At 44.3% G+C, this 16924-nt stretch overlaps 1 protein-coding gene across 1 annotated transcript; it reads right to left on the bottom strand.

The window, feature by feature from the left end:
- Positions 1-726: 726 nt before the first annotated feature.
- Positions 727-16219, bottom strand: LOC146869704 (uncharacterized). The gene is made up of 4 exons (XM_085654460.1): positions 16097-16219; positions 10544-10576; positions 4157-4293; positions 727-1566 (listed from the first exon to the last, which is right to left on the bottom strand). The coding sequence occupies exons 1-4, from the start codon at positions 16173-16175 to the stop codon at positions 1510-1512; spliced, it is 306 nt and encodes a 101-aa protein (XP_085510586.1). The 5' UTR covers positions 16176-16219; the 3' UTR covers positions 727-1509.
- Between the last annotated feature and the right edge of the window lie 705 nt (positions 16220-16924).

Below are 16924 nucleotides of genomic sequence, written 5' to 3'. Positions count from 1 at the left end.
CGCAAATAGCACATGTGCGGTAATAGACCTTTGAGTGTGAAAGAACCAGAGTACTGAAGGCAGTTGGACCTACCAGTCCCTCTCAGGCCACTTTACTGGGCTTAATCAATGATGTCGACAACAACAGTTTATCAGTCAGGACCGGGTCTCCCGGCCTATGGGATATATCAGTCAGACAATTCCGTCTGTATTTATCCATGTTTACAGTTTTGCTGATTGTATCTGTGGTTATCCATATTTATTCTGTATTTTCTAAAAAAAAATGTACCTTAAACTAGTATTTTTCCATATTTTTTAAACTATTAAATAGACCCCCAGAGTTGGATGCGTGTTTGGTTTAAGTGATTTAAGAAGCCATATATAATGCACTGTTCATTCTCAATCTACTCACATGACATATGCATTTTAGCACACACTTGTGCAGATCTGCACTTATTTAATGCTCTGTTGGTAAAACCGGTCACTTAAGAGTTGTTAACGCCCTGCGCGTCTGCCTTCGCATTTATTGGCCACGTAGTCATGCCTGACAGCATCAAAATTCACTTACAAAATAAATAAAGACAAAGAAATAGGTGGTTTTCTCTATAAATGTACCTCTGAAAATCTGTGAAAATGGTAAACTGGGAGCCTTGATAATAATACAAAATCTCTGTGTAACAGTCTGCAGATAGCTGGGGCCCACCTCAGACCACCCATCTCTCACAGACCACACAACTTCACATGGGGTTCATTAATGATTCTTTATTAACACCACCAGTTTATCAATCATAGCATGAGCATGTCTGGGTAACGCACAGTGTTTCAATGCTGGGCCAACGCAAACAAAATATGGTCTTTACAAAAGAAAGAAACACCTTCAGACCTCCTGTGGGGCACACAGAATACTGTTTTCGTTTTTTTTAAAGTTTTTTACCGCTGAGGCTTTTTGTGTGTTATTTACTTCAGGATAACTAGTTCTAAAGGAAAATGCGCTCTGGGGCCTGTGAGACGGGATGTGCCTCCTGTCCACTACCAACGCTCACCCTATGCTTCTGGGAGCTATATGGTAAACCACACTTAGGGCCTCATTTAAGGGATTTTGTCGTATGGCAGCACCACAAGTCTTCTGGCTGCACTGCCCTACGCCAACGTGGAATGGCAGGAATGCACTGTTTATATGAAGTACGGAGCACTCCTGTCCTTTACCCGTGCGCTGGTGCACACAATTTGGTGAATAGCGCCCACGCAGGCCCCCTGGCACCATTTTGTAATTGAGCCTCGGTTGCAGGCAGGATTGTTTTTCTGCAGAGAGGGACACCCCGCACAAAAACAATCCCTCGTGTTGGTTTTTATGCAGTTACCGCCCCACGCACAATTCTGGTAATACATGTAGTTTTACTTGCGAAATAAATAATATACTTTGTCCCACACCTAATGCCGTGGCACTCTTCAGGAGTGGCACAGACAGGGTGGCAATGGCAAGGCATTAGTTGTCCATGAGCTTCTCCTGTTCTCCACATCTTCAAGGGTTCAGCATCTGGGACCAACGTCCTGACATCTCTGAGACCGACACTTGCAGAAGATGGACTGGAAAAAAATGATGTAAAAGGGTTAACAAAGAGTCTCGACATCCCAGCGTGTCACAGGGCAGGATGGGCAGAGGGGGATGGTCCAGGAGTGGCCCATGCAGGTAAGAGCGGCATAGCCGTCCCCTCCCCCACCAGGAGTTACAGTCGCTGGGCAACCACAGGTGTAGCTTTCACAGCTCTGGGCTGACTTTAGATATGAGACCAGCCCAGGAGCAGCCCATGCAGGTGAGAGCGGTGGTTTAAATCGTCATCTGTCGACTCCCTCCCCACCCCGCCCCACCCCCCCCCCCCCTGCTCTCACCTGCATGGGCTGCCCCTGGGCTGGTCTCATATCTAAAGTCAGCCCAGAGCTGTGAAACTTACTCCTGTGGTTGCACAGCCGCTCTAACTCCTGCTGGGGGAGGGTAGGGCAGTGCAGTTAGACAGGCTAAACCTGATGTGAATGGCCTGAGCTGTGGTGAAATGAGCCCAATGGTCTCTCCCCCCCCCCCCCTCCAGTAATGGACTGATCTCGACCTCACCCTAATCCAGGCAAGTTAGAACTGTTTATGACAAGTTGGTGCCAGAATATCTAACTACACAGCACTCTGACTGTAAGTCAATATATCTAACCTTTCAGCACTCTCACTGTCAGTCAATGTATTTAACCTCGCAGCGCCCTCACCGTCACTCAATATATCCAACTGACAGCGCTATCATTGTCATTTCATATATCTACCCTCGCAGCCCTCTTACTATCAGTCAATAGCGCTCTCACTGTCAGTCAGTATATCTAACCTCGCAGCGCTCTCACTGTCATTCAGTATAGCTAACCTCGCAGCGCTCTCACTGTCAGTCAGTATATCTAACCTCGCAGCGCTCCCACTATCAGTCAGTATAGCTAACCTCGCAGCGCTCTCACTGTCAGTCAGTATATCTAACCTCGCAGCGCTCTCACTGTCATTCAATATATCTAACCTCGCAGCGCTCTCACTGTCAGTCAGTATAGCTAACCTCGCAGCGCTCTCACTGTCATTTAATATATCTAACCTCACAGCACTCTCACTGTCAGCCAGTATAGCTAACCTCGCAGCGCTCTCACTGTCAGTCAGTATATCTAACCTCCCAGCGCTCTCACTGTCAGTCAATATATCTAACTCACAGTGCTCTCACTGTCAGTTAGTATAGCTAACCTCGCAGCGCTCTCACTGTCAGTCAGTATATCTAACCTCGCAGCACTCTTACTGTCAGTCAATATATCTAACTCACAGTGCTCTCTCTGTCAGTTAGTATATCTAACCTTGCAGCTCTCTCACTGTCAGTTAGTATAGATAACCTCGCAGCGCTCTCACTGTCAGTCAATATATCTAACCTCGCAACGCTCTCACTATCAGTTAGTATAGCTAACCTCGCAGCGCTCTCACTGTCAGTTAGTATAGCTAACCTCGCAGCGCTCTCTCTGTCATTCAATATATCTAACCTCGCAGCGCTCTCACTGTCATTCAATATATCTCACCTCGCAGTGCTCTCATTGTCAGTAAATATATATCTAACCTTGCAGCACTCTGACTGTCAGTCAATATATCTAACCTCGCAGCGCTCTTACTGTCATTCAATATATCTAACCTTGCAACGCTCTCATTGTCAGTAAATATATATCTAACCTTGCAGCACTCTGACTGTCAGTCAGTATATCTAACCTCGCAGCGCTCTCACTGTCATTCAATATACCTAACTCACAGTGCTCTCACTGTCAGTCAGGATATCTAACCTCGCAGCGCTCTCTCTGTCATTCAATATATCTAACCTCGCAGCGCTCTCACTGTCATTCAATATATCAAACCTCGCAGCGCTCTCATTGTCAGTAAATATATATCTAACCTTGCAGCACTCTGACTGTCGGTCAATATATCAAACCTCGCAGCGCTCTCATTGTCAGTAAATATATATCTAACCTTGCAGCACTCTGACTGTCGGTCAATATATCTAACCTCGCAGTACTATCACTGTCAGTCAGTATATCTAATCTCGCTGCGCTCTTACTGTCATTCAATATATCTAACCTCGCAGCGCTCTCATTGTCAGTAAATATATATCTAACCTTGCAGCACTCTGACTGTCGGTCAATATATCTAACCTCGCAGCACTATCACTGTCAGTTAATATATCTACCCTCGCAGCGCCCTCACTGTCATTCAATATATCTAACCTCATAGAGTTCTCACTGTCAGTCAATATATTTAATCTCGTAGCGCTCTTGCTGTCAGTCACCCTGTCTAACTGCTCAGCACTCTCACTGTCACACAGTTTAGCTAACTGAAGGGAGTTCTCACTATCATGCAGTGTGTGTAATACTACAGCAGTCTCACTGTGACAGTCATTGTATCAAAGCTGTCAGTGCTGTCCCTGTTACACAGTTAGTATACCTAACAATGCTGACACTAATGAGGCAGCGGAATCACTAACTCATTCACAGCTTCAGTGGTACTCACCCGAAGGGCAGTGGGTAATTAACAGGGCAGCAGAGATCATTAACCCCTTTAAGTCACATTGGTACTCACTCAAGGGGCAAATGGATCATGAACCCCTTCCCAGACACTACTACTCACCGAGAGGCACATGGTCAGCACCACTGCCAGGGTCAGGGCAGCCAGCACTATGAGGGCGATTTGCCAGTCCCTCAGTTTGTCTGTATGCCTTCTCTGGGTGGTGAAGGTGCTGGATGTCGTCTGGGTGGTCGGTGGGTCTGAGGAGAACGAGGGTAAAAAATGAGTTAGCAAACGCGGACTTAAATACTCATGTGTAATAATAATATTGTTGCTGCCCATAGACTCACTTGGATAGTAAAGATACCTGGAGACACGTGTCACTCATAATAATACTGCTGACTTTAGAGATATGTGGTACGTAGTCTTAATAATAGGGCCACACTTAGGTAGTAATAATGTTAACGCTTCTCATGAACGCATTTGGATAGTATTAATATTAATGCTGCTCATACACACACAAGGATAGTATTAATATTACTGCTGCTTTTAGAGACGACCAGAGAGTAATCATATTAATGCTGACTCTAGAGATATGTGGGTTATAATGACATTAATGCAGCTCTTAGGTACACTTAAGTAGAAATAATATTAATGCTTCCCATGGACACACATGGATAGTATTAATATCAAAGCTGCTCACAGACACACATGGATAGTATTAATATTACTGCTGCTTACGGACACACATGGATAGTATTAATATTAATGCTGCTCACGGACACACATGGATAGTATTAATATTAATTCTAGTCATCGACACACATGGATAGTATTAATATCAATGCTGCTCATCGACACACATGGATAGTATTAATATTAAAGCGGCTCACAGACACACATGGATAGTATTAATATTACTGCTGCTCATAGACACCCAGGGATAGTGTTAATATTAATGCTGCTCCTGGACACACATGGATAGTATTAATATTACTGCTGCTCATAGACACACAGGGATAGTATTAATATTACTGCTGCTCATAGACACACAGGGATAGTATTAATATTACTGCTGCTCATTGACACACATGGATAGTATTAATATTAATGCTGCTCCTCGACACACATGGATAGTATTAATATTAATGCTGCTCCTGGACACACATGGATAGTATTAATATTAATGCTATTCACAGACACACAGGGATAGTATTAATATTAAAGCTGCTCACAGACACACATGGATAGCATTAATATTAATGCTGCTCATGGACACACAGGAATAGTATTAAAATTAATGCTGCTCATGGACACATAGGGATCACATTAATATTACTGCTGCTCATTGACACACATGGATAATATTCATATTAATGCTGGTCATAGACACACATGGATAGTGAAGGCTGATTTTGCGGCAGTGAAGCAGTTTGAAAAGCATTGTAAAGTTTCTTGTATATCCAGCAGTTTTCGGGGAACAATAAAAATGTGAATATACCTCTGGTGATTAATGTACCTTCTGGAGAGAGATGGGAGCTTTGTCTAGAGGAGGTTTTAACTCATTTAAGGTGGTGCAGAGGGTTAATATGCCTGCTGCAAATAACATGTACCATGCATATCAAAGAACAGCATGTTCTGTGCATAGCTCAGTGGGTTACTGCTTTTGTCACAGAGATTATTTTGTTACTGTGCAGTTCATAAGTTTCAATCGTAGTCTAGCACAGTGAGCTATGCACTGCCTTCAAAGAGCTGCATGCAAACTGCAATGTATAGGTTAGAAAGTTATGTTTTTTTGCCAGTCTTACGTTATCCTGATGTTTTTAAAAAGGTTTGTTTGGGTAGAAATAAATTCTTAATATTAAAGTCAACCCTAACCATTGTGTTATTTGTTGAATCCTACGTTTGTGCTTCTCCAGACCAAGAACTCTTAAAAAGTGCCTACTAGTATGGATGACATGTGAATCCTACACCTTGAAGTCCCCTTTGCCTCATGTAACATTTTCTACACACTGATATACACTCGTATGATTCTGATTTATTGTCCCTGTATGTGTGTGTGATGTAAAGTGCTCTGACACCCTACATTGGTATGAGAGACACTATAAAACAAATGAAATACATGTGAGGGAGGGGCTGAGGAGAGATGAGAGGTGCTGTTGGAGGGTGATATTGGGGGAATCATTGAAGAGCCCCAACAAAGGTCGTCGTATCCTGGTGCACAGCAATGTCATAATTTCCTATGCTTTAGAAGCTAATACAATTGAATACATAATGACAAATGTGTTGCAGAATGCACCATATTTTCACAAATTTTCTTGGAGGGAGCCCCCCAACACTCCCCTTTGTAGTGGTCAGGCTCTCTCACTGCACTCGCTATGCACCCTACAAGGGCTGCTGTGACTACATTTGCACGGCTGCCTTGGGTTCCCATGTCACCCCTTCTTCCTGTAAAGTGGTTTTTACAGCATTTCTTAGTACTGGTGGGATAATGGTTTGAACCCAACTTTAGGCCTCAAAGAAGGTGAAATAAAGGGCACTGCCCAGGCAGCCATGTTAAAGAAGTGTGCAATGAATGAAAATAGGGCGGACAGGTCCATTAAAGAACAAGCATTGGCAAAGCCAATAGGCCTTGGCTCTAAAATGAATGAATGTGTATTTAAAAAGCACATGGTGACTCCATATGAGGTATCCTGGCGCTTGTCAGAAATGTCCCAGTACCACAGTTCAGCAGAAACAAACCAGCCAATGAGAAGAGCCCGGTTGTTAAAGCTGCAATGAACGAAGAATGTGATTGAAAAAGACAGATGGTGGGGCTACAGTTCCACCATTTAGGGGCTGAATAAAGAAAAGACCAATCGCCTTTTCTGTGCTAATAAATGCACAGACGTTACTACAGAGCAAAGTTCATATTCTAGTTGAGCAACAACAACATGAGAAAACACTGTTTATTGCCTCACATGTTGTATGTAACAATTACCTCACACACCGACATTAGTCCTCTAATAGCCACAAGCCCTCACAATGTGATTTTCACTTACTGCACAACTTTAGCCCCGTGCATCCTGGTTTTGGTTAAATAATCTTTCAATGCACAAATAAACAGGAAATAAACTACGGCATGAAAGAAACTGTGGTGTAAACCATGCATGAGCAGAGTGGAGAGAGGCCAGGAAGAGGAGGGGCAGCTGATCCCACTCAAGGCTTCGTCTCTTCTGAGTCATGACCCTCAACTATGGCAATAAATAGTGTGTTACACTTGGCAGAGCTGCATATATACCTCATATATACACTGGGTAGTTACAGTTAGGATGTTGTTCCCATAGGAAATGCCTTTTTTGACTTGCTAATAACTTTGGCATTGTTTGACAAATCTTTACAAAACTTTCCCCAAAAAATTGTGCGTTTTTTTAACTTCGCTTCTTCATGGAAAGTTTGGGAGTGATCTGTTAAGCGCAGGCCGAAAAAAAGGGGGAATTCCTAAAATGCAAAATCCCCATGCATTTTCCATAAACTTTTTTGGAATGCGATAGTGTGAAAATAACTGAACGGAATTACACTAAATGTGACAGAATCCTAGACCTTGGTCCAGATTTCTATGAATTGGTGTGAATCCGTTCAGTACTTTTTGAGAAATTAGGGTTAAAATATATTTGCATATCTGGATGGTTGGGTTCGCTAGAATCTCGTGAGAGTCCAGTGGTCTCACAAATTGGAAAATGAAGCCATCTGATTGGTTGAGGGGTATTTTTTGTCCTGCTGGCCAATGCCCTCCCGCAGGAGCAAGTGGCTCCTGTGAGTCCGGCCGGAGCTCACGCTCTGATTGGCTGGATTGAAAGATTTCTGGGGTCAGACGATGGCCATTGCTGGATCAACAGCCCATGCATGAGAATATGAAATCAGACGACACTCTGTGGCACCACAAAGTGACACAAAAAGACAGCAGGCCCTCAAGAGCACGTGACCGGTGATGCAAGAGTTATATTTACACGAATCCGTAATGGTGCCATGTAATACACTCTTTTATTGTCCTTGGGTGTTCTGGAGCTATCATACAGCACAATGCTGACCTCTGAGCTGGCAAGGTAGAACCAGCTCACACCTTACCTATTAAGTATTTTTATTATTACATCTTGGCTCAGTGCACTTATCCTGAAAATGTTTTTTTTTTTTTTAAACAGACAACTCTTTATTGCAAGAGTAATTAAAATACAGTATTATACTATTTGGTTGTCTGTATTAAAATATTTAGCTATGGTATGGCCATGCTATGGTTTGTAAAAACACATTCCATGTCAAAGCCACAGATTGTGGAAACTTTATGATGCGAGATGCAACTAACAATGGGCACTGACTAAGGGTGGGATTCCTTTTCATAGAAGGACGCTGATTAAAAAAGGCAAATGGAGACATTTTGGGGAGTGGTTTGAGGCTGGTTTTGTTTATATGGACTCTGCTGCTTAGAGATTAATGAGCTATTGACAAGAAATGATGACTCATCTCTACTTTCATATTTCACTCGAATAATGTCATATCCATGAAGTATGGAAAATATTTCCCAGATTTGACATCACTTATTGTGCAATAAAGTATTCGAACATGTCATCTATGTCATGTCAGTGAAAATAAATGTGTCCCAATAACACATTCTTTAGAGAAACTGTGCTAATACATGCACAGACGTTACTACAGAGCAAAGTTCATATTCTAGTTGAGCAACAACAACATGAGAAAACACTGTTTATTGCCTCACATGTTGTATGTAACAATTACCTCACACACCGACATTAGTCCTCTAATAGCCACAAGCCCTCACAATGTGATTTTCACTTACTGCACAACTTTAGCCCCGTGCATCCTGGTTTTGGTTAAATAATCTTTCAATGCACAAATAAACAGGAAATAAACTACGGCATGAAAGAAACTGTGGTGTAAACCATGCATGAGCAGAGTGGAGAGAGGCCAGGAAGAGGAGGGGCAGCTGATCCCACTCAAGGCTTCGTCTCTTCTGAGTCATGACCCTCAACTATGGCAATAAATAGTGTGTTACACTTGGCAGAGCTGCATATATACCTCATATATACACTGGGTAGTTACAGTTAGGATGTTGTTCCCATAGGAAATGCCTTTTTTGACTTGCTAATAACTTTGGCATTGTTTGACAAATCTTTACAAAACTTTCCCCAAAAAATTGTGCGTTTTTTTAACTTCGCTTCTTCATGGAAAGTTTGGGAGTGATCTGTTAAGCGCAGGCCAAAAAAAAGGGGGAATTCCTAAAATGCAAAATCCCCATGCATTTTCCATAAACTTTTTTGGAATGCGATAGTGTGAAAATAACTGAACGGAATTACACTAAATGTGACAGAATCCTAGACCTTGGTCCAGATTTCTATGAATTGGTGTGAATCCGTTCAGTACTTTTTGAGAAATTAGGGTTAAAATATATTTGCATATCTGGATGGTTGGGTTCGCTAGAATCTCGTGAGAGTCCAGTGGTCTCACAAATTGGAAAATGAAGCCATCTGATTGGTTGAGGGGTATTTTTTGTCCTGCTGGCCAGTGCCCTCCCGCAGGAGCAAGTGGCTCCTGTGAGTCCGGCCGGAGCTCACGCTCTGATTGGCTGGCCACAACATGAAGAGGTAAGTCATTTCAGGACACAGGAATTCATGCAAACCATAACTGGCGCCCTCTCCATGTACTGCTAATTACTACCCATATTAGATCACTCAGGAGATGTTCTATGACATCATTGATAACATCGCTGCAACATCTGAAATGCCATTATTGATGACAACACTGTGCCTGGCAGGGGCACGAGTTATAGTTACTTTACTGCATGAGTTATATTTACATGAGATAACTAGAACCGGTGAATTTCAGTCGGTTTTTAGTTTAAAATGATATGTTTAAATTTTACATAACTATAACAGTCCTTTAGCCTTTGCTTTTTTCAGTGAATTTCTAAGGCTTTTTTAACGTAAAGTAAGTTATAATTACTCTGGGCTCGATTCACAAAGGTCAACTGAGATGAAAGTGTAACTGTGCGGCTTTCGGTATTCACAAAGAGTATTTATGGGCAGTAAAGTTAGACTTTTGTCCCAGTTAAAGTTAAGTTTTGGTTTGAAGTTTAACTGAGACAAAAGTCTAACTTTACCTCTTGTAAATGCCCTTTGTGAATCCCGAAAGTCGTAAAGTTAGACTTTTGTCCCAGTTAAAGTTAAGTTTTGGTCTGAAGTATAACTGAGACAAAAGTCTAACTTTACCTCTTGTAAATGCCCTTTGTGAATCCCGAAAGTCGTAAAGTTAGACTTTCTGCTCAGTCTGCCTTAGTGAATCCGACCCAGTATCTTTCATCTCTGCTGTTTTTCAACATAAACCCATATATACATGCTATACACAAGCACATATAGACATACCAATATGCACACACACACATGTATTTACACACATGCATAGGCACACAAACAGCAATAGGGAGACATAGGGCATGGCTGTAGGCTGCTACTGTACCTGTAGTGTTGTTAAATAAAATGAGCTGGCAATCTGTAACAGAGGAAGAGAGAGTTTATCAGTACAATTCTCACGGTGAGTCTCACATTCTCTCTGTTTCACATACATACTGTTGTGCGTCACAGGACCCAACGCTAACCTATAATCCAGACTGCACCCTAAAAATGCATGACCAGCTCCTGCAATTCTCACCCCTACCCTACAGTCTTCATCCGTAGTGAAACCATAACGACCGCCTCCAAACCCTAACACCTAATGCCGATGGTACTCTTAGCTCCATTGGGAACAAGAGGCACAAGACCACTGAAAGCCAACCGTAAACCCAACATTTACCCAAACCCTTCATCCAAATGTTCCTGCGACTCCAGTCATGACCACTCTTTCTCGGCTGCATGTACGAGTTTTACACTCACTATCACAAAACCAATAAGTCCATGTCTACTACCGTTCATGTGAGTGAACATCTCAGCTGGACACCACTTCTAACCCCCACCAAACCCAAGGTCTGCCTACTCCCTCAGTCAGACTGTGCTCCTGATCCCAACCACACCACTGTCTCCAACCTGACTCTTACTTCAACCACAACCATTCCTCTAGCCGTGATCCGTTAACAATCACAAACCTAGCGCTAACTTTCACTACCCTACCCTATCCTCGAGCATGACACTAACCCCACAAAAGACCTCTAAACTATGGACTTTCACTGAGATGAAATTCCAAGCCCTCCCCTCAATGCTACACTTCCCCGTCTCCCAGTCTCTCCAACCTGTAACCCTAAACCCTGTCCACAGCCACAATCCCAGGACGTCCTCTCACTGACTGCGCCCCCAGCACTGGGGCACTTTCACTGCTACTCGGTCAATATATCTAACGCCGGATCACTCTCACTGTCACACTGTTTGTCTATCAAACTCCAGAGTGCTCTCACTGTCACACACTGAGTATACCTAACACTAGAGTACATGCACTATATCTAACACAGGATCACTCTCCCTGTCACACTGTTTGTATATTAACCTCCAGAGAGCTTTGACTGTCACTCACTGAGTATATCTAGCACTAGATCACTCTCCATGTCACAATGTGTGTATATTAACCTCCAGAGGGCTTTGACTGTCACACACTGAGTACATCTAACAAAGGATCACTCTCCCTGTCACACTGTTTGTATATCAACCTCCAGAGGGCTTTGACTGTCACACACTGAGTATATCTAACAAAGGATCACTCTCCCTGTCACACTGTTTGTATATTAACCTCCAGAGAGCTTTGACTGTCACTCACTGAGACTATCTAACACTAGAGTACATACACTATATCTGGCACCGGATCACTCTTCCTGTCACACTGTGTGTATATGAATCTTAAGAGAACGCTCACTGTCACACTGAGTATATCTAACACTGCAGCACTCTCAGTGTCACACAGCTTATATATCACCCTCCTGAGAGCTCTCAATGTCGCACACTGAGTATATCTCTCACTTCAGCGCTCTCTCTGTTCCACAGATTGTATATCAACTTCCAGAGAACTCTCACCATCACACACTGAGGATATATAACACTGCAGCATTCTCACTGTCACGCAGTCAGCATATCCAACTCTTGAGAATTCTCTGTCACACACTGATTATGTGTAACTTTGCAGCACTCTCACTGTGACACAGCTTGTATATCAAACTCCATGGAGCTCTCACTGTCACACTAACACTAGAGCACACTCATTGTCATAGAGTCACTATATCCAACTCTGGAGAGCTCTTACAGCTGCAAACTGAGTATATCTAACACAGCAGCACTCTCAGTATCACACAGTCAGTCTATCAACCTCCAGAGAGCTCTCACTGTTGCACACTGAGTATATCTAACACAGCAGCACTCTCAGTATCACACAGTCAGTCTATCAACCTCCAGAGAGCTCTCACTGTTGCACACTGAGTATATCTAACACGGCAGCACTCTCAGTATCGCACAGTCAGTCTATCAACCTCCAGAGAGCTCTCACTGTTGCACACTGAGTATATCTAACACGGCAGCACTCTCAGTATCACACAGTCAGTCTATCAACCTCCAGAGAGCTCTCACTGTTGCACACTGAGTATATCTAACACGGCAGCACTCTCAGTATCGCACAGTCAGTCTATCAACCTCCAGAGAGCTCTCACTGTTGCACACTGAGTATATCTAACACGGCAGCACTCTCAGTATCACACAGTCAGTCTATCAACCTCCAGAGAGCTCTCACTGTTGCACACTGAGTATATCTAACACGGCAGCACTCTCAGTATCGCACAGTCAGTCTATCAACCTCCAGAGAGCTCTCACTGTTGCACACTGAGTATATCTAACACTGCAGCACTCTCAGTATCACACAGTCAGTCTATCAACCTCCAGAGAGCTCTCACTGTTGCACACTGAGTATATCTAAAACGGCAGCACTCTCAGTATCACACAGTCAGTCTAACACTGCAGCACTCTCAGTATCACACAGTCAGTCTATCAACCTCAAGAGAGCTCTTACAGCTGCACACTAAGTATATATAACACGGCAGCACTCTCAGTATCACACAGCTTGTATATCACCCTCCAGAGAGCTCTCACTGTTGCACACTGAGTATATATAACACTGCAGCACTCTCAGTATCACACAGTCAGTCTATGAACCTCCAGAGAGCTCTCACTGTTGCACACTGAGTATATCTAACACTGAAGTCTTCTCACTGTCACACACTGAGTGTATCTAACACTGCAGCCCTTCTCAGTGTCACTCAGCTTGTATATCACCCTCCAGAGACACTCACTGTCACACACTGAGTATATCTAATACTGCAGTGCACTCACTGCCTCACAGCTTGTATATCACCCTCCAGAGACACTCACTGTCACACACTGATTATATCTAACACTGCAGTGCACTCACTGCCTCACAGCTTGTATATCAACCTCCATGGAGCTCTCACTGTTGCATACTGAGTGTATCTAACACTGCAGCCCTCTCAGTGTCACACAGCTTGTATATCACCCTCCAGAGACACTCACTGTCACACACTGAGTATATCTAACACTGCAGTGCACTCACTGCCTCACAGCTTGTATATCAACCTCCATGGAGCTCTCACTGTTGCATACTGAGTGTATCTAACACTGCAGCCCTCTCAGTGTCACACAGCTTGTATATCACCCTCCAGAGACACTCACTGTCACACACTGAGTATATCTAACACTGCAGTGCACTCACTGCCTCACAGCTTGTATATCAACCTCCATGGAGCTCTCACTGTCACACACTGAGTGCATCTAACACTGCAGCCCTCTCAGTGTCACACAGCTTGTATATCACCCTCCAGAGACACTCACTGTCACACACTGAGTATATCTAATACTGCAGTGCACTCACTGCCTCACAGCTTGTATATCACCCTCCAGAGACACTCACTGTCACACACTGATTATATCTAACACGGCAGTGCACTCACTGCCTCACAGCTTGTATATCAACCTCCATGGAGCTCTCACTGTCACACACCGAGTGTATCTAACACTGCAGCCCTCTCAGTGTCACACAGCTTGTATATCACCCTCCAGAGAGCTCTCACTGTTGCACACTGAGTATATATAACACTGCAGCACTCTCAGTATCACACAGTCAGTCTATGAACCTCCAGAGAGCTCTCACTGTTGCACACTGAGTATATCTAACACTGAAGTCTTCTCACTGTCACACACTGAGTGTATCTAACACTGCAGCCCTTCTCAGTGTCACTCAGCTTGTATATCACCCTCCAGAGACACTCACTGTCACACACTGAGTATATCTAATACTGCAGTGCACTCACTGCCTCACAGCTTGTATATCACCCTCCAGAGACACTCACTGTCACACACTGATTATATCTAACACGGCAGTGCACTCACTGCCTCACAGCTTGTATATCAACCTCCATGGAGCTCTCACTGTCACACACCGAGTGTATCTAACACTGCAGCCCTCTCAGTGTCACACAGCTTGTATATCACCCTCCAGAGACACTCACTGTCACACACTGAGTATATCTAACACGGCAGTGCACTCACTGCCTCACAGCTTGTATATCAACCTCCATGGAGCTCTCACTGTTGCATACTGAGTGTATCTAACACTGCAGCCCTCTCAGTGTCACACAGCTTGTATATCACCCTCCAGAGACACTCACTGTCACACACTGAGTATATCTAACACTGCAGTGCACTCACTGCCTCACAGCTTGTATATCAACCTCCATGGAGCTCTCACTGTTGCATACTGAGTGTATCTAACACTGCAGCCCTCTCAGTGTCACACAGCTTGTATATCACCCTCCAGAGATACTCACTGTCACACACTGAGTATATCTAACACTGCAGTGCACTCACTGCCTCACAGCTTGTATATCAACCTCCATGGAGCTCTCACTGTCACACACTGAGTGCATCTAACACTGCAGCCCTCTCAGTGTCACACAGCTTGTATATCACCCTCCAGAGACACTCACTGTCACACACTGAGTATATCTAATACTGCAGTGCACTCACTGCCTCACAGCTTGTATATCACCCTCCAGAGACACTCACTGTCACACACTGATTATATCTAACACGGCAGTGCACTCACTGCCTCACAGCTTGTATATCAACCTCCATGGAGCTCTCACTGTCACACACCGAGTGTATCTAACACTGCAGCCCTCTCAGTGTCACACAGCTTGTATATCACCCTCCAGAGAGCTCTCACTGTTGCACACTGAGTATATATAACACTGCAGCACTCTCAGTATCACACAGTCAGTCTATGAACCTCCAGAGAGCTCTCACTGTTGCACACTGAGTATATCTAACACTGAAGTCTTCTCACTGTCACACACTGAGTGTATCTAACACTGCAGCCCTTCTCAGTGTCACTCAGCTTGTATATCACCCTCCAGAGACACTCACTGTCACACACTGAGTATATCTAATACTGCAGTGCACTCACTGCCTCACAGCTTGTATATCACCCTCCAGAGACACTCACTGTCACACACTGATTATATCTAACACGGCAGTGCACTCACTGCCTCACAGCTTGTATATCAACCTCCATGGAGCTCTCACTGTCACACACTGAGTGCATCTAACACTGCAGCCCCCTCAAGGTCATACAGCTTGTATATCAAACACCAGAGAGGTCTTACTGCTGCACACTGAGTATATCTATCACTGCAACACTCTCACTGTTGCACATCTTGTATACCAATCTCTAGAGAGCTTTCACTGTCGCACACTGTGTATGTCTAACACTGCAGGGCTTTCACTGTCAACTGCCACATAGTCAGTATATCTAACCCCACAGTGCTCCCACTGTCACATACTCAGTATGTCTGAGTTCACAACACTCTCGTTGCTGCACACTCAGTATATCTCACCCCGTGAGGCTCTCACCATCAGACAGTCACTCTAAGACTGTTCTACTCATTTAATTTGCTATTCTTAAGGGCTTTGCTCTTTTGACAGCTGGTTTCTCTACCCCTTACCCTGCTTCAACTTTGAAGTCTCTTACCTGCTGTCTGGATGTACAGGGCCAGGAAAAGTGCCAGGAGCCTGAGGGCGCAGCGGGGTCCCTTCCATGCTGGTGCCATGCTGAGTTTTGTTTGGAGATGTCTCAGGTCACACAGTGCGTCTGGGTACCTTAGAGAGAGGTTGTGTCCATCCCCTGCACACCACAGCCTTTATACCTGTCCGTGGACAGTAAGGTGGGTGTTTCTCACGTTTCCTGGACTGGTCATCGAGTAGTTGCCTGCTCTTGTCACTCTCTGTCACTGAGCCAGTGCTGCCCTAACATTCCTGGGTGAATTTGGCTTAGATACTGCAGAAGCTGTGATGAAACAAGTGCTTATCCATAAACTTTAATTAGACTTTTATTGGGATGGGAGTGTCCCCCAGTGTCTCAGGATAATGCTCACCTCACTGCTACCAGGCCAGTGACGAATCCACTGACCCAGGCCTTACCTGGCAGTCAGCAGGGTCAAGTCCAGGTCTGTGGGCAACGCCGCACGTGCTGTCATCCATTGCGCCGTCTGCATTCTCAGCTGTGAGGAATCGGTGGGCACTTTCTCTGCTCTCAGATGTGGGGGACCAGTGTAACCCCATCTCACTCTCATCTGTGAAGGTCCAATGTTCTGTCGCCCCACTCCCAGCTGTGAGAGCCCAGTGTCCCCTCATCTCACTCTCAGCTGTGAGATCCCAGTTACCCCTAAACTCACTCTCAGGTTTGAGATCTCAGTGACCCCTTAACTCACTCTCAGCCATGAGAGCCCAGTGTACCCTCATTTCACTCTCATCTGTGAGAGCCCAGTGACTCCTTAACACCCTCTCGACTGTGAAGGGC

The sequence above is a fragment of the Triturus cristatus genome, chromosome 1_1, assembly GCF_964204655.1.
Source record: "Triturus cristatus chromosome 1_1, aTriCri1.1, whole genome shotgun sequence".
NCBI classification, from domain to species: domain Eukaryota; kingdom Metazoa; phylum Chordata; class Amphibia; order Caudata; family Salamandridae; genus Triturus; species Triturus cristatus.
Note: the sequence above shows the minus strand (reverse complement) of the source record. Positions and strands in the feature narration are given on the sequence as shown.

Coding starts and splice junctions, on each gene's coding strand:
- LOC146869704 (XM_085654460.1), bottom strand. CDS start 16,175: ATGGCACCAGCATGGAAGGGACCCCGCTGCGCCCTCAGGCTCCTGGCA. Junction 4,294..10,543: donor TTTATTTAACAACACTACAG/GTACAGTAGCAG, acceptor CGTTCTCCTCAG/ACCCACCGACCACCCAGACG. Junction 1,567..4,156: donor TGCTGACCATGTGCCTCTCG/GTGAGTAGTAGT, acceptor ATTTTTTTCCAG/TCCATCTTCTGCAAGTGTCG.